Here is a 24,487-nt window from a genome sequence, read left to right as displayed (position 1 = left end):
GCTTGTATACATATTTGCCTTTCATCTTCCACATAAAAATAGTCAGGGTGGAGCTGCCATAGTGTTGCTAAATGGCCCAAAGACTTTTCATCTCTTGTGGGAAAGCACTTCAGGCAGACGTGGCAATTTTCCTAGCAAGTTTATTTTAGATGCTACCGTTGCTTGTATTTAAAAATTCACTAAATTTCAAAACAGTCAAAATATTATGGCAGCTATCGGTCTCAATTGCAGACAAGTTAGTAAAACAGACTGCGAAGCACTTCAAGTATCACTAAATAGCATGTTGCAACAAAGTAGTTTCAGGACATTTTTTCTTGGTCACGTACATACATTTAAGTTAGCATTATTTTGGACGTACATAGAAATAAGCTACAACGTTGGTGATTTCTGAGTACTTGCTGACAAATTAGAATGCAACATATGTTAGGGAAATTAGTACAGGCAATGATAATCAATAATACAAAATATAGCTGTTCAAGACTCTATATTGGATAGATTCTTGGAACAGATATATAAATAATAATAATAATAAATATTGTTGATTTTGTTTTCCTATGGCATGGTGGCTGGATGTTGTCATATGATTTCCTATTGATGGGTTTTTGATAAGAGAGGGGATTAAGGGTTATGGGGAGAGGGTGGGAATGTGGAACTGAGCCACGACAGATCAGCCATGATCTTATTGAATGGCGGGGCAGGCTCGAAGGGCTAGATGGCCTACTCCTGCTCCTATTTCTTATGTTCTTATGTTCTTAAATTCTCTTTCCTTGCCTTTAGTTGCCACGGTCCTAACTTCAGAAATTTCATTCCTAAAACACGCTGCCTCACTAACTTTCTTTCTTCGACACTCCTTAGAAGATATTATGGCAGAGGACCAAATGCTCTATGTGTCTCAGCATCAAATTTTGTTTGCTAATGCTCCTGTGAGTCACCTTGGGACTTTTGTTTCATCAATGCTAGCTGTTTTGTTTATTGTAATACGCATGTACATTATATGACTGCATAATAAATATTCCATACTATGGTTACATGAAACCTGATGAAGTTCCAAGAAGCACAGCACAAATATGCTGCTAAGTAAATTAGTTTACTTTTGTACAATGTGAAAAATAGCAGATTGTCAAGATTACTGAATTAAAAAGCCTAATTCTCAGCATTTTATAGCTAACTGTGTAAAAGTCCTTACTTGTCTGAACAAGTTCAAACTTTCTCAATCGTTGCTGATTTTATTGTCCAAGTAGTCCAATCACTAAATTGTATACACCATAGTAGATCTGCAATGTCTATTCCAAATATAACCTCATTGGCAATAGAATAAGCAGTTCTAACCACGTCATACTTCCATTTTGTAGACATTTTGGAGAGATACTATACCTTTCATCACATTTGTCACTTTATTGTGATAATGAATAAGCTATCAATAAGACAATGACTTCATGGGAATTTAAGTGCATTGATCAGTACTAGAGATTATAGTCAACATTTTAACAGTACAAATAACCTTTTAACATTGCAATTGCTGATATCACTCACGGTCATCAAAATTTTCCACTGAAGTATTCTCTTCTTCTGAATCTCCCTTTGACTTCTTCTCCTTCTTTCCCATGAAGATTTTGCTCTCTGTGTCACTTAATTTGCTGTCCTCTAATGAGTCTTCAGATACTCGATCATCCCGTTGCTTCATCTCGAGCTCAGAGAAACGCATCATAGCACGCTAAAACCATAAATGAAAAGATGAAATAATGACATAGTTTATTAGTAACTCTTAATTAATGGTACCAAATTTGTCTTATTTTCACCCCTATACTGTACGTCCGTTGAAAGGTTTTCTAAAACACTGAAAAGTGCTAAGTTGTATTGATGAACTATTTAATAAAATGAAAAGCTATAGTGTCCCCATGAAAAAGGGAGAATGTTGTATGTTACAAAAAAAAAATCAGTATATTTCTGTTGCACACAATCCTGAAACATGCTTGAGAGTTTCAACACAACACAAGGGAAGTAGTTTGTACACTCATCTTGGGGTCCACATCTATTGGCTCACTGCCCAAACTTTGTTCATGAAAATCATTTAACAGTTCTTTTCATTTTAGTTAAAATAATCTGAGAAAAATCTTAAGAACTGACCTCACAGTAAGCAGCAGGCTGATATAAAATACTGTCCTCTTGTGATAATCCTTCCATCTATTCAATTAAAATGATCACTCAGTGGGGAACTTTTTCATTCATTTTTACAGACATAAACCAATATTTCACAATAAGAATGAAAATCAAGTGGCTTATCACCTATCAGAAATATGTGTAAAGCTGCAATGTTTACTGAAGATCTTACAAACAATAAACACGTATAGAATGCTGAGTACAAATGTGTGAAAAAGCGCATAGAAGCATGAATTGGAAGGAATTCACCTTGTTCATACCACAGCAGGTGGACCCATACAGTTTTAATGTCACTACCACAGGGGGAAGGTTTAGTTTTGTGGGCCTACTGACCACAATGTTACTAATTGGTTTTATCTCTGCATACTTCCCGGTTTAAAGATTTGGTGCAAGAGCAATAACAGCAGACAATGTCTAACATTTGAGCATGCTACAGAAATATAGAATAGGGGTGTCCATGGACATAAAATTACATTTGTGTATACAGTTCCAAAAATTCATTTGCATTGAGCAGCACAACCACGTATACGAAAGACAAAGCGAAAACGTGACAGTGTACAAGTCTGTAGCACATTCCCTGACCATTCAACTTAAAAAAAAAACCACACATACACACAAACATTATTTTTTCCCCATTTTCTTTTTTGAAAATGTTTTGCATTGGGATGATTTGACTATACAGAAAAAGATTACTAATAATGAAAAACAAAGGGCATTTGATCTCAATGGTGTAATATCACAAGACTGCTGGCAATATTTTTGAGACAAGCCAAAACATTACATGGTTACAGCGGTCTAGTGTCACAATAATGGATTAGCAACCAGCAGGTCTTCAGTTCAATTCCACCATGACAATTTGAGAAACAGAATCCAAAATATTTGGTAATTTATGGATAAAATTACCATAAAAGCTACAGATTTGTCATTAATCCTGCAAGCCTTGCCAAGTCTGACCTACATGTGACTCATCTCCTATAATATGTAGTTGGTCCTTAATTCCTCAGGACAATTAGGGAAGAACAGTAAATATTGTCTTGCTAGTGTCGCCAATATTCCAAGAACAATTTGGACTAATTGTTGCTATGCATCATTACTCACATGCTGATGAAATTATTACAATAGAATAATCAGCAAGACAATTCTATACCACAGCATAGTATTGGATACAATTCAAGGCAGAAAGTTCAAGAGAAAAAAAGGCTCTTCTCTCTGAATTTTACAAATTCCTTCAGTAGCTCTAAATTTTTCTCAAGCACTGAGAACATCAAGTGTTGGAAATTAAAAAGGTCTTACCAGTTTTGTTCAACAATTTAAGTGGCTATGATAAACAAGTCAACAACTCACCTGTAATGCTCGCTGTTCTCTACTAAGCTGGCTAGAGTCAGCATAGAGTTCTGTTGTGACACACTTAAATTTATCTCCCACATACCCAGCTGAGTTTGCAATTCGTTTTGTTAGGTTAGATTTTTTCGGCTTCATAAATTTAGCAGCTGCTATGTCCAAGTCATCAGTTCTGTCTTTGGTATCACTGTGATTCAATTGAGCCAAAAACTGCTCAGTTTCAGCACCAAGTTCCTTAACGGTATGTGTGTTGCCCGAAGATGTGGCAACACCATCAACTATGCGACCATTCGCTGCTAGGTCAGCGACCAGAACTGTTGCACTCTCTTTACTTTGGCAGTCTGAAATAAAATTTTTGTTTAAGTTCTGATTTGGTAAACACTGACCCTGTGATGAGCTACACATCTCTACTGCCTTATGGCCATCTTTGTCTTTTTGGACACTATCTTGTATGACGCTGGCTTCTGCAGGGTCAGCTGTTCTCTCACTGATTTCCTTTGCAGAATATTGTTTGTTGTTCCCTTCTAGCAGGATGCTTTTTTTAGATGCTTTTGCTTCAATTTTTCCCCATTGATCAGTGTGTTCTATGATTAAATGTTTGTCCTTGTTATCTTTGGCAACTGTTTTGCCATGATTCTTTGGATTATTACATGAGAGTTCAGCTCCAGCTGAAACATGTTGCTGAGTTGCATTTAACTTCTGTGAAATCTCTGATGGTCTCTCTCTGTTAACTGGCTCTTCACTGCATCGAAGCCGATCATGTGATCTGGATCGCCGCTGTGCTCCCTCACTCCTTTTCTCTTCTTGAGAAGTGTGTGGCGAGATGATGGGGCTGATTAAATGTTGAGTGTTGTGAAACACGGCGTATTCACCTCTGCACGTTGGCAAGCTGCTATAAGAAAGTCTGTGCTTTGGTGCCAGGTTTCCTGCATATAAATTGCCATTAGGCAATAAGGCAGGATGGGGAAATACAAGTCCTTTATCAGGTAAGGGGAGATGGCCAATTGGGATTCCTTCTGGTGTAGAGTAGGTGAAATATCTGTTTGGGTATGGTAAAGGTGGCGAAAGAAATGTTTCATTTGGGGTTAGAAATATTGAACTTGATGAATGACCACTTTCAGTTACATGTGAAACAAAATCCTGACAACCACCTTTGGTCCCTTTAGTTTGCTTACTGGGTACTGGAGAGGACTGCCCTGTTTGGTGAATCACAGATGTTTTGTTTGAGGAGTTATTCCTATGGGTCTTTTCAGAGTGGCCCCATTCAGTACTAACATTAGGCGATGGTGAAGCAGAAGCAGGTCGGCCCAATCCAGAGACTGAACATGGAATATGATTTACAGAACCATTGGAACTCCCAATCCTAGGGCACGAGGAACTCCTCTGATGGGGAATTATACGCTCTAGTGTTTTATTGCTCACCAAGATGCTACTGGTTTGATGGTCTCCAGGTGAACTAGTACCAGGAATGGCCCAGGTAGAGTGCAATTTGTTGATAATAGCAGGTCTTTCAATAGGGAGATCACTGTGTGTTGAAGTTGAAAAACCTTCAGGATGAGTTTCCCTGCTAGACAGTGTTTCCCTGCCAGACAGCGAGGAGTTGTTTCGCCATTTGCCAGGTGCTAATGCTGGCACCACCTTATCAGTACTTTCAGCCTTTGATACCTGATCATTCGATGTCTCACCACAGCCTACTTTAGAAGACAGATCTAGAGGCTTCTCATTGCAGTCTTTGGTGGGTGTTTGTGTTTCTTGCTGTGATGGAGACTTAGTAGTTTTTTGTTCAGGCTGAGAGTTTCGTGCATGTGTTATTGTTTGTTGGAAATTTTCACTAGGTTCTGGTGGTTTTGAATTTTTACTGCTTGTTGATCGTGCCGGAGAAGTAAATTCACTACTTAGGCTTAAGTAACCATGTGGAAGTGGCATTGCAGAAGTAGGACCAGATATCCTGGCAAGATGTTTCTGAAATTCTGAAGAGCTCTCTCCGATTTGTGACGAGGATAGATGAAGACGGGAAGGTGGCTTGGGAGATTGCAACAGTGAAGCAGGGTCCGTAGAAATGCTACTAGCATTTGACTTTTCACTAGCTGTAGCCCTCGATTTCTTGCTACTAGGTATCTGATGTGTCAAAATGTGTGGATCAACCTGCAATCTAGGATTACCTGTCATTATGCCTGATAGACATTTATCAGGACAATGAACCATAGAAGACATTATAGGTGATGTTGCAGCCGGTGTAATCCTTAGCGGGGAAGGAAGAGATGAAGGTATATGAGGCAAACCGTAATGGGGAGGTGGTATGTACAAGAAGCGATCACTGTGACTACAGACAGGTGAATAGGAGATGTGTTGTGGTAAGCCATAAGAATTCTGCGAAGGTATCAAGCATGTTTTATACATGTTCATTGGGTACTTGCTTGGCGAGTCCACAAATGGATACATCCCTGGAGCTGGGCTCTCCATGAATGGGCTAACCCATGGAATTCGCAGATAATTAGGACCGGTTCCATTTACTGGAGTTTGTTTACCAGCCGAGGATCCTTCTAGTCCCAATGGTTCACCTCTCGCACCAGCAGTGTTTTGTAGTCCAGTTGGTGATTTGTACAGTGTGCTGAAGCTTTCATGGGGCTTTGTGCAACCGCTGCCATTTTCTAGGGTTTCTGACGGATGTGATTTATAATTCAAATCAGATATTCTGTCAGTCATAAATCCCAAGCTGGCCATTGCAACTGCAGCCTCTTGTTCCTTTTCATTTCTAAGCCCACGTGCAGTAGGATACATGATACCATTATGGCTCCTCAGTTCTTCTTGCATGATCCCACTGGCAGCTCTAAGACGATCAATCTGTCTCACTGAGGCTGTGTCCACCTAGACAGAATTAGAAAAATTATTTATTAATTACATACATTCTACCCATGCAGTTTGTGTTCTTTTCAATTTTGGTATGTTTTTGGTCCTAGTCAGAGTTGCTGTTTTAATAAATTGATAAAATCCATTATAAGTTAGCATGCAAGATTTTAAAAAAACCTAGGAAGGGCAAATAAAACAGTCATAATAACATAGCAAACATTTAAATCATACACCTTAATTCTTAATGGATGATGAACATAGAATCCTACAGTGCAGAAACAGGCCCTTCGGCCCATCATGTCTGCACTGACCACAATCCCACCCAGGCCCCACCCCCACATCTCCCCACTAATCCCTCTAACCTACACATCCCAGGACACTAAGGGGCAATTTTTAGCATGGCCAATCAACCTAACCCACGCATCTTTGGACTGTGCGAGGAAACCGGAGCACCCAGAGGAAACCCACACAGACACGAGGAGAATGTGCATACTCCACACAGACATTGACCCGAGCCAGGAATTGAACCCAGGACCCTGGAGCTGTGAAGCAGCAGTGCTAACCACTGCGCTACCATGCCACCCGGGTGATGTTGCTATGAAAAGGAAAATAGAGCAACTGTACTGGTAATCACAAATTCATTTGCTGAGTATAAAATATCAACATTTTCAAGTTATGATACTGCTCTCTTGCATCCCTCTGTAATGTCTTGCACCCAACAAATCAAGACTGACTCCCAACCACGATGCCCTCTCTGGTGTGTCCCTCACATTTGTTGTCTCAAAAACAATTCATTACTTCCAGTTCATTCTTGAGGGCAAGGCCAGACCCAAGAGCAAAGAACTATGGATTTTGTCTTGAAGATTGAAACTAACCATGCAACAGTATATACCACTTTCTCTCTCCCCAACTTCCCCATAACATCCCATATATTGTCATCTTGCAGTATCTCCACCATGCCATCTCCTAACTCATCAGAATCCAACAGATCCTGACCCAGTTGTTTCCACCCCCCCCACCCCCATCTATTCCTGACCACTCAGCTTTCCCTTCTGATCCCGTTCTCTTTCACAGCAACTGTCTCAAATAACCCATCCCTCCTCTCTAATGACATCTCGTTAACTTCCCTCCCTCTGCAAAGTTCTCAAATATGTCATGACCCATAAAGTTCCCTATTCGAACCCTTCCAGTTTGGTTTCTTTCTTTCTGCAACAAAACAGCACTAACCAAAATCACACATACTCTGAGAGACATGCGTGTTGTCCTTCTTTGTCCTCTGCAGCCTTCCCAAATTATTTAACATGATTTACCACACTGCCTTCCTCCAAAGTACAGTCCGCTTCTATCTATCTGAATGCAATCAACACGTTTCCAGCAATAGTTTTTATTCCCCTACACGCACCTTCACATATCATTTCTCTCAAGGATTTTTCATAAACCTCTCTCACTCATTTGTTGTCCCCGAGTAACACTATTTGCATGTATGGCGTTAACTTCCTTCTTATGATTTTTGAAACCCAGGTCTACCTCTGTTCCATTTCTTTTGACTCTTTTTGTCCAACATCAATTCAGTTCAGTCCAGCTGAGTATTGAGAAGACTGAAGTTCTCTCTTTCAGTACCCATTACAAACTTTATTCCTTTGCACAAAGCTCATCCCTTCTCCCTGGCTATACACTTAGCCTAAATCAGCCTATGTCAAAGCTCAGGTCCAGTTTGATTCTGGCCTAGACTTCAAATAATATTCCATCTATCACCAAGACTACTTATTTCCACCTCTGAAGTATCCTGCCCTGAATTAATTGCAACTTGTCCGAAGTTTATAAACTATTCTGCCTTAAGGCCTGCTCATCCATCATTCTATCCTTGCTCACCTGCATTGGTGCCTCTCCTCAATGCATTCATTTTTCAATCATTATTCTAATTTACAAATTCCTCCATGGCCTCACTAGATTTTATTTGCTACTGTCTTCAACCCTATTCCCTTTTCCACAAGTTCTGCACCTCTGGCCTGCTGTTAAAACCCCATTCTCTCCTTTGTTGCCAAATCCTTTAGCTGCCACAGCCATGCCCTTTACAACATTCAGTAAACCATTCCTCTTTTCCTCACTTCCAAAAGCCAAGAATTTGTTCATTGTTTTCCTAATATTTCCCTTTGTTAATAACTATCCATTCCCTGATCTCTCTCTTTCTGATGCACTTTAAGATTTTGAAATTTTAAACATCCAGTGACTTGGATTTGCCATCGTAATGACAGTGAACTGTTAGCATTTGCCATAATTACTCCTCTGAAACTGACAGCAATTTCAGGAGTCCGTACATTCACAGTTAAACACAGAGATCCAAAAGTTGTTGTCAGTGACATTACACTTCACTGCAGGGTGCACTGTTGAAATTCCCCAGATTGCAATTAATTAGAAATCACTAAATTGATGAAAACATGTCCTCGTATTCTATTAGTCCCACTGTAAAAACCCTTAAAAATTTTCACCTTATTGATAATGATGTAACTGGGTCTTTAACAGTGCACTAAGATCATAAGTCATCTTCTCAAGAGCAATTAAAAGACAGGCAATAAACGTTAGCTTTGCCGGCAATACACACATTAAATGAACAAATAAAATAATACTCAAAACAGCCACAAATTTCTCTAATATTTTTATGTTTTTTTGAAAGTTTGATATTTCAGCATCCAATCTAATCTCATATGAGCCAATAATTTATTTTTTTCTCCTTAAATTATTCAATTTAATTTTTTTTAAATTAGTGCATTTTACTTCCTGATTTGCTGCTTAAGAGAATACGTCAATATGGCTGGCTCTTCACCCTGCTTGCTGTTGCTGGACAACTGGAGATCCCTTTGCCTCAAACTGATATTGGGAAAGAGAAGACCCACACACACACAGATATCACAAAGATTTTGTGGGCAGCATTCTTCAAGGTTAGTGGTAAGCATCATCAGATCAATATCATTTCTATTTTTGCTGTTGTTTATACAGTAAAAATACATCTATCTCTTGCATGTTTAAATTATGGTTTTCAAATTTTCAAGGTCTGTGGAAATGAACTATCCAATTAATTGATTGTTCACACTTTAACCCAGTAAAGCATTGTTTTAAGTGGTTCAGATGGTGGTATTGCTGCAAAACCAGATGTGGAATGCAAAAAAATCTGACCAGTAAACACCAACTAAAAACCTGCAAAGATCATTCCACAGGCCAGGGCAAGAACACAAATTTCAAACCAGGAACTGTAACAGGTGATTATCCAGAGATCTGGAGTAATGATTCAGAGAAGCAAATCTCACCCAAGGAAATCTGTCTAGAATTCAATTATTTAAAGATAAATCCCCTGAAATCTGTAAAAGCAGGTAACCTTGAAACTGTCAGATTGTCACAAAAATCAAACTGATTCACAAGTGTCCTTTAGTAAAGGGAACAGGTCATCCTGATCTTGGTTCATATGGGCCATTGTGTTTGTGGTGGCTCTTTGAAAAATCTATCCCATTTACAGGTATCTCACTTACCTGTCCATTCCTCCTGAAAGTAATTTTCCAAGAAGTATTTATCCAATTCTCTTTAGAAAATTACAAAATTTGCTTCCACTATCTTTCAGGGTGTGCATGTCTGATCACAGCAACTAATTTACTCTCACCAACTTTTGCAGATGCATTATAGGAAGCATTATTTCTGGTTATATCACAGCTTGGTATGGTTCCTGCTCTGCCCAATATCGCAAGAAACTACAAAGGGTTGTGACTGAAAGCCAATCCATCACACAAAGCAGCTTCCCATCCACTGACTCTGTCTACACTTCCTGCTGCCTTGGAAAAGCAGCCAGCATAATTAAGGACCCCATGCACCCCCGACATTCTCTCTTCCACCTTCTTCCGTCGAGAAAAAGATACAAAAATCATGTACCAAATGACTCATGAACAGCTTCTTCCCTGCTGCCATCAGACTTTTGAATGGACCTATGTTGCATTAAGTTAATCTTCCTCTACACCCAGCTATGACTGTAACACTATATTTTGCATTTTCTCCTTTCCTTCTCTATGAAAGGTATCCTTTGTCTGTATAGCCTGCAAGAAACAATACTTTTCACTATATTCAAATACACATGACAACAACAAATCAAATACTGCATTCCAAAAAGTCCACATCATGCCTCTGGTTCTTTTTCCATTGCTTTAAATCTATGGCCTCTTGTTACCAATACCTCTGCCACTAGAAATTGTCGATCTTAATTTACTGTAACTAAACACCCTTCTTGGTTAAATCCTCTCTCACCCTTATGTGTTCCAAAGAGAGCATCAACAGCTTCTCTAGACTCTCCATGTAACTGAAGAACTTTGTACCTATCTAGTAAATCTCTTTCTATCCCTCTCTAAGATCCTGACATCCTTCCGGAAGTTTGGTGTCTACAACTGGACAAAATACTCCAGCAGGGACCTAATTAGCACTTTATAAAAAGTTTAGCATAAGCTGCTTGCTTTTTCTCACTTTTACCTCTTTATAAAGTCATGGATCCTGTATGATTTAAGGGGCTTTGCAACTTGCCTTGTCACCTTCAAAAATCTATGTATACGCAGCTGAAGGCCACCCAGCTCCTCATTCTTCCTACAAAAATGTATCATTTCTTACTTCTCTGTGTAAAATTACATCTGCCATGAGTATGTCAATGACCTCCTGAAGTCTGTTATTATCCTCTTTACTGTTTATTACATAGCAGTTTTGTATCATCTGCAAGCTTCATAAATTATGCCCTGTATACTGAAGTCCAGGTCATTAATATAAATCAAAATCAGCAATAGTTCTAATACTAAATCACTGTGGATGCCACCGTATACTTTCCTCCAGGTTACCAGCCAACTATACAGCACTAGTCTCTGCTTGCTCTGCTCTTCATACCCACATTGCCAATGTCCCTTTAATCCCAGGGGCTTCAATTTTGCTAACAAATTGATCATTTGGTACTTTATTGATATGCCTTTTGAAAGTCCATATATGCAGCATCAGCTGCTCTACGTCTTTTGAGTGTGTCAGCTGGCTTGGGGTCAGATCAGTGTTGGGGGACATTGGGGAATGGATCAGGATCAATGACAAATGTAGGTGCAGATCAGGAATTTGGGTGGCAGCAAGATTCAAGTCAGATTCAGGATAGGGGTTTTGTGGAGCGGTGGGAAAGCAGTGACAATGAATTATTAAAGATAATGATGATCATAATGTTTTTATTTCCCACAAACTGCCATTTATGAGGCAGCACAGTCTCTAAATACTCGGGCTCATCCTCAGCATTTCTTACCACTGATTTATAGTAACTAAATAATTAAACTTCCTCGATCAACTCATGCTGATATATTCTATGTATTGCTCCACAAATTAGCTCTCAACAAGACCTTAGCTAGCAATTAACAAGCCAAGATTTTTTTGTGGAAATGTGGCTCCTGAGAGAATCAGAAGGCACTTAAAACTAAAATGACTATACAGCTAAAGCAAACTTACAATCTTTGATTTTGAGTAGTGAAGATTAAAATTGAAAGGATCTGAAAAAGTCAATATTCCAGACAAAAGACCAAATCTGAACACTTTTTTTGTTGTGATCAGATAAACAATTTAAGTTTAAGAATGTACGAAAAAATATATAGAACTTTATTCTAAGTATTTTAGTAATTAATTTTAATTTTCCTTTTCGATCCTATTGCTTTGGAACAATAATTACTGCAATGCTAGTATCTAATGTAAAATTTTCTCAATTTATAGTATGTGTAAATGGTATGTGTAGCTGTTTACATTACAATAGCTTTGTGCATACTTCGAGAAGTAGTAGCCAAATAATTGAGTTTGAAAATGTATTTTAATCTTCATACAAACCTGCAGTGCTCAAAAACACAACTTCAATTTGTAAATTTGTTCCAATAAATTTAAACTTTGAAGCTACTATTTAACTCACACCTATCAATTTTGTCTCATTTTAACAGTTATAGAGGTTTACAGCATGGAAACAATTTCTCCATGCTGCCCATTTTTTTAAAACTGCGGAGTTAGACCCAGTCGCCTGCATTTGGTCCACATCCCTCTATGCCCATCTTACCCATGTAACTGTCCAAATGCTTTTTAAAGACAAAATTGTACCCGTCTCTGCTACTACCTCTGGCAGCTTCTTCCAGACATGCATCACCCTGTGCATGAAAAAATTGCTCCTTTGATTCCCTTTGTATCTCTCCCCTCTCAAATTAAACGTCTGCCCTCTATTTTAGATTTCCCTACCTGAGGCATTAACCTATGAAATATAAGTTAATTTTTCCATCAAAGTGGCAGAGAGAGAATTGTGACACAAGTGTATTAAACACTTGGATGATGCCACAACTTAGTCATTATTAGGAATAAACTTTTCAAAATGTCCATCACATGCTGCCTATGAATACAAATGTTCTGTAAATCTCAATTAGAATGGAACTAAAAAAGTAATTCACAGTTTAAAATATTAATTCAGATTAGACTACAAAAACCTTGTTATTACAGGGGGATTTAAACAGGAAAATGCAATGACAATAAGATGGTGTTCTTTAGTAGGAAGTGGATAAGTAACAGCTTACCACACCCAAGTTGTGGGTCATGTGATTGTCTTCCCTGATCCCAAACCGCTTCATGTTTTTCTGTGTTTCACCATCGCTTACAGCGACTTTCCTGCTACAAAACAAACTCAAGTTAATAGTGTTTTATAGCTTGTTCTGTACATTAGCTGTTTAATTGAATATTACATTTCATAATTGTTGGTTACTTTTAAAACAAAGGTCTGACATAACTATTACCACTTTTCCAAGTGAATTTTAACCTGTACGCACACTAACTAAATTCACTGAACAAATCATATAGGGATCTTTAGAATCCAACAGCACTTTTCCCCTTCACTAGTTCTATGGAGCATGTACAGCATGTAGCTTCACCTGTCCCACAGTGTCGGAATATCTATAAGGTTTTCCACATTGAACTATTTTGAAACAATCTTTTCATACAAACAGGATATGACAGACAATCATTCTATGAGGGAAAACTCATCTGGGACATTGTGCCTTTAAAATAACCTAAACTCTTAGGGTCAGACCAACTTCTCCTTTCTACTTTACTCAGGAAATTTCCTCGGGGTTCTCCGAATTGGCCACTGTAACTTTAGCATAGACCAACGTAGGTCCCATTTTCTGCGGTTTCTATCCTTGATATGGGTCATACTCTCAGTTCATTTTTTTCTGCAGGAAGCATGTTTGTGCAAGTAACGTCAAGAACATGAGATGGTAACAGAAAAAAGTGGTAACAGGGAGGTCAAAAAGAGTAACAAAAGGGGAGGTTTTGTGAGAGCTTTGTACTGAATGCTGTATTTCAAAGAATAAGGTCATACTTGGAGTAATTACACAAACAAGATTCCTCATATATTAAACTTCCAATTACAATTAGTACAAACATTGGTAGTTGAATTTTGAGGCCCCAGTCCCTTCAAACCAGCCAGAAGCAAAACACCATTAAAAAGGTGGGCTATCACATTATTTTGCCAAGAGGACATTTTTTTTAAAAAAAAGCACACTTACTGTCCCAGTTCAACCGCTTTGAATTACTTTCAAGATTAAACTTTTATGTGCTGACAAAGAAATATGTATTGCACAAGCACAGTGAGCCCTATCCTTTTTTGGAAAGTACTAACAACATCAACAACTGGCATCTCAAAACTTAGCGGGCTGAAATAGCAATGGTGCCACTAGTGTTCAAATGTTTTCACTTAATGCTATAAATCTTCAAGTAAGAAGTCTTTCTTGATAGTGATTGTGTCTGATCAGGTAGTTGGCAATAAGGCAAAAATCCAAGATCCACATCTTTCTTACCCATTTGGGAGAGTTAAGGGTTGTCTGTCTGTGGCAGAGAGGGGTTGTTGGGGGGGAGGGGGAGTGAATAGAGGGGGCGCTAACAAATAGTACAAGGTGATATTTCTGGTCAGATGGTGACAATTTCCTATTACACATTGAAGTTGCACAAATGAGAAAGCAAAAATGACAAGAATGAAAACAGCCAGTTGCACTAACAGTATATTTATTCATCCGTAATCTACATAAGTATGGATGCTGGTGACAAAAATATTGATAATAGTCTAGAAACCACAGGCTACATGCATTGCTCTCTAAAATGTTGCTGGAATATCCTTCCTACAGCTCATGTTTCGATCCAATCTGCTTAGAGGCTGGGAAAGTCCTACCCATCTGTGCAAACAATTTTGGCACAAATGGAATAAAAACATATCACGTACTAAAACATATGGCAAAATGTTTGGACTACAAGTGTAATTCTGTTTCATTTTCATATGCCTATTTTGTTTTAACATTGTAAGAGCAATTTCCAGTAGACATCAAATAATGGCAAAGAAGTTTAGACAAACCCAATAATGATTTTCCATCAGTGACTCACAGTGTAATTCCAGGATTTAAGGAAACTAAAGTCAAATTAGTCATTCATACATAAATGAACAAGCAAAATGTAAATCTCTTACAAACTTATAAACTGTAAAATATGTTATGCCAGTTAAGTTAGAATCTCTTCTCATTTTTGCATGTTGTCTGAACCTTCTGCTTTATTTGGCTGTGTTGAGAAGCATTCCTCAATATCAGATAAGCAACGAATTGTTTGTAAATAAACTGAATGCAAAGAAACAAGGCCAAATTTCTGCAAATTCTTACTTGAACCTGTTTGTCTCCACATTCACAAACAATTATCGCTGCTTGAAAGTAATTGACTAACCAGGATGGATTTTATAAATTGATTCATTCGGGTTTGAAGAGGAAGCTATCCTGTACAATAAACCAACATATCTAAATAAGAAGTTTAGTTATCACTTCTCCATTTCATGCAAGCAAACAAAATATAATCTGTACATGTGTAGGAATTGTTTAGCAATCGCAGTGGAATTCTGTGCTCATAACAAGAATTGCACTCTCTGTCAACACTGACTTGCCACAGATGAATCCCCACCTTAAATGGCCCAGATTTTATCGTCAGCAGCAAAATGATGGCACTCATTGCTGACCTTGAAGAGTACTTTCCACAAAGATCTTACAAGTTCTGTGGCACTGATTTCACTTTTCCCAACATTCATTTCATCTGGCATTATTTATGAGGATCACTGGCATCCAGCAACAGTGATCTCAACAAGCAGGCTAAGCAGCCAATCATGTTGAAGAATCTTCATGCAGTAAACAAAGAAATAATGTAGTTCTGTCACGCTTTATAATTTGACAGAAGACAGGAGGATTGGGAAAGGGAAAAGAGAATATGAAAGCAAACTAGAGAGGGCACAGACAAAATGTGAAAGCTCTTTTAGGTATGCGGACAGAAAAGATTAGGACAAACACAGGCCCATTTAGGGTATGGACAGGCTATTTTAAGTGGACAACAGGGAAATGTTGGAGAAACTAAAAAGTTACTTTGCATCTGTCTTCAAGGAATACAGAAAATCTCCCTGAAATACTAGGTGATCACAGGACTTGCGAAACTGAGGAAGTAAAAGAAACTACTATTAGTGAAGAGGTAGGACTTGAGAAGTTAAATGGGTTGTAGGTTGATAAATCACCTGGACCAGATGAGCTTCATTCTCGAGTGTTGGAGCAGGTGGTTAGAGAAATAGTCAATGCATCGATAGTTACCCTTAAAAATTCTATAGTTTCTGGAAAAGATTCTACAGACTGAAGAGTACTAAATATAACCTCTCAATTTAAGAAGGGAAGAAGGGGGAGAATGGAAAACAACAGACCTGTTTGTTTGATATCAATAGTAGGGAAAATGTTTGAATCCATCATAAAGGATGCGATAACTGGACATACAGGAAAGAATGATAAAATTGGGCAGAGTCAATATGAACATGAAAGGGAAATCATGTTTGACAAACTTGGAGGTTTTTTGAGGATATTATTTGCAACATAAAAAAGACACATTGAAACTTTTTGCCTTGCACTCATCAGGACACTTTGCAAGACAACTGTTTATTCCTTATACTTCTGGAGTAATCTGAAGTAGACCGGCCCTTTTGCAGGGCTGAAAATGATGGCCTATGACTCATACATGAATTTGTGTGATATACAGTGCAAACTAAATTTGATTAGGATAGCTAGCATCCTGCAGGATGCCTTTGAAATCCCTATTTCAGCATCAAGCTTGTATGGTAAGCAAATGGCTTGGGCCCTACATAAAAGGTTGCAAATAAGAGCAATAATGTACTGTGTGAAACTGTTAGAGTCCCAGTGCATATATTGCCTGGTGAAGGTGGCTTGCAGTAGACCCTTACACATTTCTCAACTAGTACATCAAGGAGAGGGACTTAATTTGCCTACTCAATTTCAAAGATGAATTTGAATGCAGAATGGAGCCCATTAAGATATGTAAGGAAATTATTACACATTGATCTGCTGCTGCAGATTTAAATATAACAATGTTATCCACATATCAGAAGTATGCAAGGGGTAGGAGACTGTGTGTCATTCCATCAAAGACATATTTCTCATGGAACCCAACAAAGATGTTTATGAGAGTTGGGATTAGGCAGGTTTCCATGTGAATACAATCTACATGGGCCCTGAAACATAAATAAATAGTAGTTTTCCTCTTATGTCAGTAGTGTCCTGATGAGTGCAAGATGAAAAACTTTGACATGTCTTTTTTCAGAATACTCAAAGATCTGTACTTGCAGCATTGATAAAGGAGAACCAGTGAATGTGATGCAGTTGGATTTTTAGAAGGCTTCTGATAATATTCCACACAGGATGTTCACAAATAAAATGATAGCATGGGGAATTCAGAGAAATATACTAGTTTGGATTGAGAATTGGTTAGCAGATAGTATAAATAAATGGATTATTCTCAGGATGGCAGGCTGCTACTAGTGGGGTCCTGCAAGGATAAATGTTAGGTTCACAGCTGTTCACAAGCGGTACAAATTATTTGGAGTGGGGGCTAATTGTAATATTTCCAAATTTGCTGATGACACCAAACTGGGTGGGAATGCAAGTTGTGACGAGTGTGCAAGGAGGACTTGGGACAGGTTAAGTGAATGGGCTAGAACATGGCAAATGGAATATAGTGTGAATGAGTGTGAAGTTACTGGTATAAAAAACAGGAAGATATAATCATTTGTAGATAGTGAGAGAATGGGAAGTGCAGGTGTCCAAAGGGACCTGAATGTCCTGGGTCATGAGTCACCAAAAGTTAGTATGCAGGTGCAGCAAGCAATTAGGAAGACAAATGGTATGTTGGCCTTTATTGCAATTTGTGTAGAGAGTAAAGGTGCCTTGCTACAGTTAGGTAAAGCCTTGGTGAGATTTCACCTGGAATATTGTGTATAGTTTTGGTCTTTTTATCCAAGGAGGAATATACTTGCCATAGAGAGAACGCAATAGAAGCTCACCATGTTAATCCCTGGTATGGCAGGATTGTTTTATGAGGAGAGATTGAGGTCTGCATACTTAGAATTGTGAAGAATGGAAGGGTGACCTAATTGAAGCTTACAAAATTCTTGCAGGGTGTGTCAAATGAAGATGTTTCCCCTGACAGGTGAGTCTAATACTAGGGGACGGAATCTTAGGAACAGAGGTAGGCCATTTAAGACTGAGGTGAGGAGGAATTTCTTCACTCAGAAGATGGTGAACCTTTGGAAATTCAATCATTGGTATGTTCAAATCAAAAACTGATAGATTTCTGGAGACATCAAAGGATAGAAACAAAAGGGACTCACAACAAGTGGTGAGAATGACACAAAGAGCCTACAGAGGGATATAGACAGGTTAGGTATGTGGGCAAAAACTTGACAGATGGAACATAATGTAGGAAATTGGGAAGTTATGCATTTTGGTGGGAAGAATAAAGGAATTGAATATTATTTAAATTGAGAAAGACTGCAGAAATTTGATTTGAATTATTATTGTCACATGTATTGGTTTACTGTAAAAAGACAAAGCATACTTTTCATAGTGAAGGAAACAGAGTGCCGAATATAGTACTGCAGCCATAGCTAGGGGGTAGAGAAACATCAATTTAATGCGAGGTAGGTCCATTTAAAAATCTGATGGCAGCAGGGAAGAAGCCACAGCACACGAGGGATCTGAGTAATAGATAGCCCATTCAAGACAGAGGTGAGGAAGAATTTCTTCTTTCAGAATGTTGTGAATCTGTGGAATTTTTTTTAACCACAGAGGGTGTTACGTTCAAGGTTAAGATAGACAGATTTTTAATCAGTGAGGAAAGCAAGGGTTATGGGGACAATGAAAGAAAGTAGGGTGGAGGACTATCACTATGACCTCATTGAATGGCAGAGTGGATTCAGTGGTGTGAATGGCCTACTTCTGCTCCTGTGAATGATGGCCTTACGGACATAGCACAGGAAAGTGGTGTTGATGTAGATGTAGATAATCAGCCATGATCTAATTGAATGGTGGAGCAGGCTTGATGGGCCTACTCCTGTTCCTACACAAAATGGGATTCAGGTAGAAGCCGAAAAATCAAACACAAAAGAGGAAAAGTATATCTATGGAATTTTTAGCATGAAATGGAGAAATTTGACATTCCACAAAAAGGATTAATTTTTCAGGGCCAGAGAGGTTGCTCAGCTGGAATTATAAATTAGGATGTCATTATAAACCAGGCTACACCTTATTCAACAAGATGTAACATTTTCAAATGCTTTTACAGCAAGAATAATAGTGTAATAAGTGAAAGTCCATGTCAAATCATTGATTTCTAGCTGATTTCTTTCTGTGAGAACTTCCACTAGCATACTCTGTAGAGAAATATGGAAATACTGACAGCGACTTCTGGATGTATGTGTTTAACTGTGCATGTACTGACACCAGAAGGTACTGTCAGTTTCACAGAGTAATGATGGCAAGTGCGGACAGATTTACCATCATTACAACGGCAAAATCCGAGCCAAAAAGTAGTTTTTCTTAGTGCCAAGCAAAAATGTAACTTGTCTTACCCATCTTCGTTAATTCCACACATGCGGACCCTATCTGTACTCATCCAGCTGTGAAGGTTACCATACACGGGGGTTGCAGACAGCATGGCGTCTTTTTGATTGGTGCTTCCCTTCTCCACGATTTTATTCTTTAAATAAAAAAAATGTTATTAATATATAAATCTATATCAAATACCCTTATTACATAAATAATATAATCAATTTTGATTGTGATAAATCTATATACGTTTGGACAGGTATTGCAAGATTTTACATAATTACGTGTTACATTTGTATTTCATTTACATTTCCAATTTCATGGTCTAAGAGTTAAAGTTAGAAATATTAGTCAGTCAGGGTTAAACATTATAGTTTGTAATGGTCCAGATTAGTAGACAGTTTGAAACAGCATGTATTCCATCTTTGTGTCTTTAAAGTATAATCAACAATAAATAATGTAGGTTATTGTACATTTAAAGTTAGCAAAATGAAGCTGCTATACTAATGATCACAGTCCTCAGACCACATCATTAATATTGCTGGTTACCAGCAGCAAGTTTTAATTTGTATATGGCAAGTGATCATTAGTGACCCTTTGATCTACAAAAATCAGTGTTGCAGTTCATAATCAATACCACGTTAACTTATTTTAAGTAAGTGCATGAGATAGCTTTCCCACAAGTCTTTGCCTGTTGCAAAATTATTCAAAACAATTGTGGACTTCTACTCAGTGCCACATCTGCAGTCATTAAATGTCGTACTCACTCTATGCAAAGGCAAAAGAAAGAAACCTGCTGAACCAAAATTCCACTCCAATTATACATGCTCATTTCAGACCTATAACATATTTGTTCTAATTTTACATTGTTAAATAACACTTAAAGAGTACAATGACCGCAATGCCAACTTTGTGAGAAATTAAGTGCATTGTTCACTGAAAGCTTTATCAGGCATGATTTATGCAATATCCCTCAGATATTTCAGAAACAGTACTCAGCAACTTCTTGTGCAATTTCCATCATAGGTCTGCCAGACTTTTTGTAGAGTTTATACCAAGGACCAACATTTACCCACATCCACCAGCATTCCTTTAGAGCAATGGGAATGGTAAATCTGATTAGTTTTTATACTTCTTAGTCTAGGGTATCAGGTTCAATCCTCACTCTCGGGACCTGCATCAACACTACTGTCACTTGGCTAAGCACCATAAATTCAGCACAGGCCTAGGATTCACCTTGGTGCCCTCCAGTGCCGCCCCCCACCAACCACCCCCCCCCCACCCCACCACGGCCCAACCCCCCCCCCCCCCCAACCACCCCCCCCACCCCACCTCAAAGAACACAACCGTTTCCTAAAAAGGATTTTACTTTTAATTCTCATCTTCTGAGGTGGTGATTTAAAAAAATTTTATGCCCTGCTTTCTTGGGTGCAATCAATCAGTTCAGCACTACCAGGGAGCAAACCTGGGATCTTTCTGTGAACATAGTTCAGTTCTACAACATATATAATGCTTTTGCAACAGTGGTCTTCGTAGGAGTCTTTTATTAAAAAGTGAACTGCAAAGAACTGAGATTGAACATCAATATTATTTTACTCTGATAATTTCAACAGACTTTTTGAATACTTTAAGGAAATTAAGTAACATGATGTGATTATGCTGCATCTGGGCCTGTGTGTGTTAGGCTACTGATGATAGCTTTTCTCCCATGCATTTGGGCTTGAAAAGTTGTTCCAACCACGTTCTATGATGCAGTCAGTAAAGTTAATGATATGACCTCACTAATGACACTTTTTTGCAGTTACCAAAATATGTTGAGGACAACAATTTTGCAATAGAAGTCCCAAATACAAATGCCAATTACCGTGCATTTCCAGCAACAAGAAACTCAATTGCTGCCATAAATCTCTTGCGCTCGTGATCCAGTATTTCCGACGTAAAGTGCCACTATGTGCTTCACAATTTTTTCCACATGTATTTACAGAATACTCAGGTCAACACTTTAAACTTTGATTGAAATGCATCACATTGGCAGTTGCACATAACATCAGTAAGATAGAAGTGACACAGGGCAGAATTTTATGGCTCTTTCTGGGTGGGGTGGGGCTGGAAAACATGGCGAGCTGTTCAAAACTCCACTGACTCTGGTGAAACCAGAAGTACCACCACCGGTGGTAGGGGTCATAGAATTTAACCATTCATTCTTTTCCCTCATCAAAATTGGTTTAGTGAACTCTTTTTGTGCAAAGAGGGTTCCATTAAAAATTTTAGTGAATTTATGGAAAAGAAGGTAATAAAATAAAAAGTGATGGCAAAATAGTGCGGATGCTGGAAACCTGAAATATAAACAAAGTGTAGAAATACTCAACAGGCCTATGGAGAAAGAAACAAAGTTAAAATTTCACATCCAAACTGAAAGTTAAAATGTTGGTCATTTTGTAATTGTATTTGACTTTTTTTTAATGAGGTTGGATTCTCTAACTTTGCCTGCAACTGGGATTCTCTAGTCCTGTTGCAGTGAGCAGAGATTTGGCTGACAGTGGCAATGGTGTGTGAATAGCCAATGGTGACATATCCTTTAACACAGGCCAGAATTCTCCAGCGAGAACAGAGAGTTTAGCTATCAGCCAAATCTCCATTCATAGCAGTGGGACTGGAGAATCCCAACGTGGGCGAGATTGGAGAATTCCTGTTATAAACTTTAGGTGGCACGGTGGTTAGCACTGCTGTCTCATAGCACCAGGGACCTGGTTCAATTCTGGCCTTGGGTCATGGTCTGTGTAGAATCTACATGTTCTCCCAGAGTCTGCATGAGTTTCCTCCCGGTGCTCTGGTTTCCTCCCACAGTCCGAAAGGCATGCTGTTTAACTGCATTGGCCCTGCTACATTCTCCCTTAGTGTGCCCATACAGGCAGTGAAGTATAGCAACTAGATTTTCACAGTAACTTCATTGCAGTGTTATTATAAGCCTACGTGTGATACTAATAAATATTTTTTAAAAATATGTATTTCATGCTATTTTCCTCAAAACGAAGTCAATTTTTATGGAGGTAAATGTCACTTTGTATTTGACAAGATCCTACAAAAAACAATGACACAAGTGACATTGAGGAAGGAGTGATGGGAAGGACAATGGAAAAACAACCTATTCCTCTTCAGGCAGAGAATGGAAACATAAGCATCCAATTTAAGTACTAACACTAAACACTACTATCCAAATACTGTATGTCAGCCTAGATTGCATGTCAAGTCCTGGAATTGAGCTTGATCTCATGGTCAGCTAACAGATAGAGAAAGGATAATATAAAATGTCTCCAAAAATAATTAAAAGCTCACTTCTAAGATTCATAATTGTGCTTTCCTAAAATAGTTAAATAAATATATCGAGCAGTGTAGTTGGGAATCGATACTTGGGTGCGTCCCAACCTATGGTAGATAGTTTGTGCCAAGTATCCTTTATTTCCACACTAGCTCATTTTACTGTGACGAACTGTCTCATTCTACATTGTCACACTCAATGTGCTTCTAACGCACTAGAATTGTCAATGGCACCTCCATATGGATGGATGACTGTCCAGCAATTTTTACCATTGCTGAGAGTTTTTCTAAAACAGCAACCCTGTGACCACTCTCAGCAAGTTGACAGATTTTAAATCATAAAGAATGAAGTGACTGATCATCAACATTGGCTGCATTTATTTCCATAGCTACAGCAATGAAGCTTTGTTCTAACTACACCATTATCCAAGTGATACTGAAAACAAACTTCCAATAAATTTTTGAAACTTAGTCACTCAGGCTCAGATCTGAGTTGACTGAAATACTGATGGGCTGTGATGGGCCATCCGAGCTACATCTCCGTCATATGGACCAGTAATGTTCCCACATTGATCTTCAGGTCATACATTAGCTGCAACACTCTGCTTCAGGCAGGATGATCAGTGCTTCTAATTGCAAGCCAACAGCTCCTACTGAAATGCACACGAGGGACATTCGGTAAGGACAAAAATTGGCATTGGTTGTGATGTTCCTGTATGTGATAGTCTAGCAGCATTCAGCATTAAGGTGAACAATGAATAGTGGTAATTTGTGCAAGTACCAGGCATGATCATTTAATTTTTATTTGTTCATGGAATATGGACATCGCAGCACTTGCTGCCCATTCCTACCGGGCTTTGAGAAGGTGAGCTGCCTTCTTGAACTATTGCAGTTCTTATGGTGTAGGTACAGGGATCGTGCTATTAAGTAGGGACTTCTAGCACTTTGATCAAACAATGATGAAGGAACAATGATATGGTTCCAACTCAGGACACTCTGAGTCTTGGAAAGAATCTTCCAAGTGGTGGTGTTCCCTTGCATCTGCTAGCCTTGTTCTTCTAGGTAGGGGAGGTTGTGGGTTTGGAAGGCGCTGCCGCCAAGTTGTTGCTATGCATCTTGTAGATGGCACATCTGCTACCACTGTGCTCTGGTGGTGGATGGGGTGTAAATCAAGCCAGCTGCTTTGTCCTACATGGTTTCTTGCTTTCTGAGTGTTGTTGAAGCTGGTCGCATTCAGGCAAGTGGGGAATGCCAGACTCCCTCCCTCCTATACCTGGTTAGACAGGAAATGCTCAGGGATGGCATTGAGGCCTGGGATATTGACTGAAATGTAGAATTCTAAGGGGTACCTTATGTTAAGTTGGCTCCTTGATTAGTATATGGGACAGTGCTCCCAATTTTGGCACAAGTCCCAGATGGTAATGATGGGGCCTTTGCAGGGTCAACTGGGCAGAGTGCACCTTCATCCTCTCTGGTGTCTAAGTGGTCCATCAGATTATATACTTATTTGAAATTTTTGTAGGAGTTAAATACAATCAAGAGACTTGCAAGTCAATTTCAGAGATCAATTATGAAACATTAAGAATATTAAAGTGAATTAGATGGGTTTTAATGACAAACCCATAATTTCACATGCATCATTACTGATGCTAGTTTTTTTGCCAGATTTATTTAATACACTGAATTTAAGCTCCCTAATTGCTATGCTGAAATCTGAACTCATGTCTCTGGATCATTTGTCTTGGCCACTAGGTTACTAGACCAGTAATATAAACACAACGCTACTGAACCCTCTTTTATTGGATACAACAAAGGCTACGTGCCAACAACATCCCAGC

General features: G+C 38.7%; 1 protein-coding gene across 7 annotated transcripts in view; it reads right to left on the bottom strand.

The window, feature by feature from the left end:
- Positions 1 to 24,487, bottom strand: part of bcor (BCL6 corepressor) — a 296,044-nt gene that overhangs the window by 51,790 nt on the left and 219,767 nt on the right. For 5 of the 7 annotated variants that reach the window (XM_080203852.1, XM_080203853.1, XM_080203859.1 and 2 more), the window contains 5 exons: positions 19,355 to 19,482; positions 12,948 to 13,041; positions 3,505 to 6,369; positions 2,128 to 2,184; positions 1,534 to 1,714 (listed from right to left, as the gene is read on the bottom strand). In XM_080203852.1, the coding sequence (XP_080059978.1) occupies positions 1,534 to 1,714; positions 2,128 to 2,184; positions 3,505 to 6,369; positions 12,948 to 13,041; positions 19,355 to 19,482 (3,325 nt within the window). The remainder of the gene's footprint in view (positions 1 to 1,533; positions 1,715 to 2,127; positions 2,185 to 3,504; positions 6,370 to 12,947; positions 13,042 to 19,354; positions 19,483 to 24,487) is intronic. The other 2 variants (XM_080203854.1, XM_080203855.1) reach the window with 2 other exon arrangements.

Source organism: Carcharhinus amblyrhynchos, chromosome 15 (assembly GCF_965287045.1).
Source record: "Carcharhinus amblyrhynchos chromosome 15, sCarAmb.v2.hapA, whole genome shotgun sequence".
NCBI lineage: Eukaryota > Metazoa > Chordata > Chondrichthyes > Carcharhiniformes > Carcharhinidae > Carcharhinus > Carcharhinus amblyrhynchos.
This window is presented reverse-complemented; position numbering and strand designations above follow the sequence as displayed.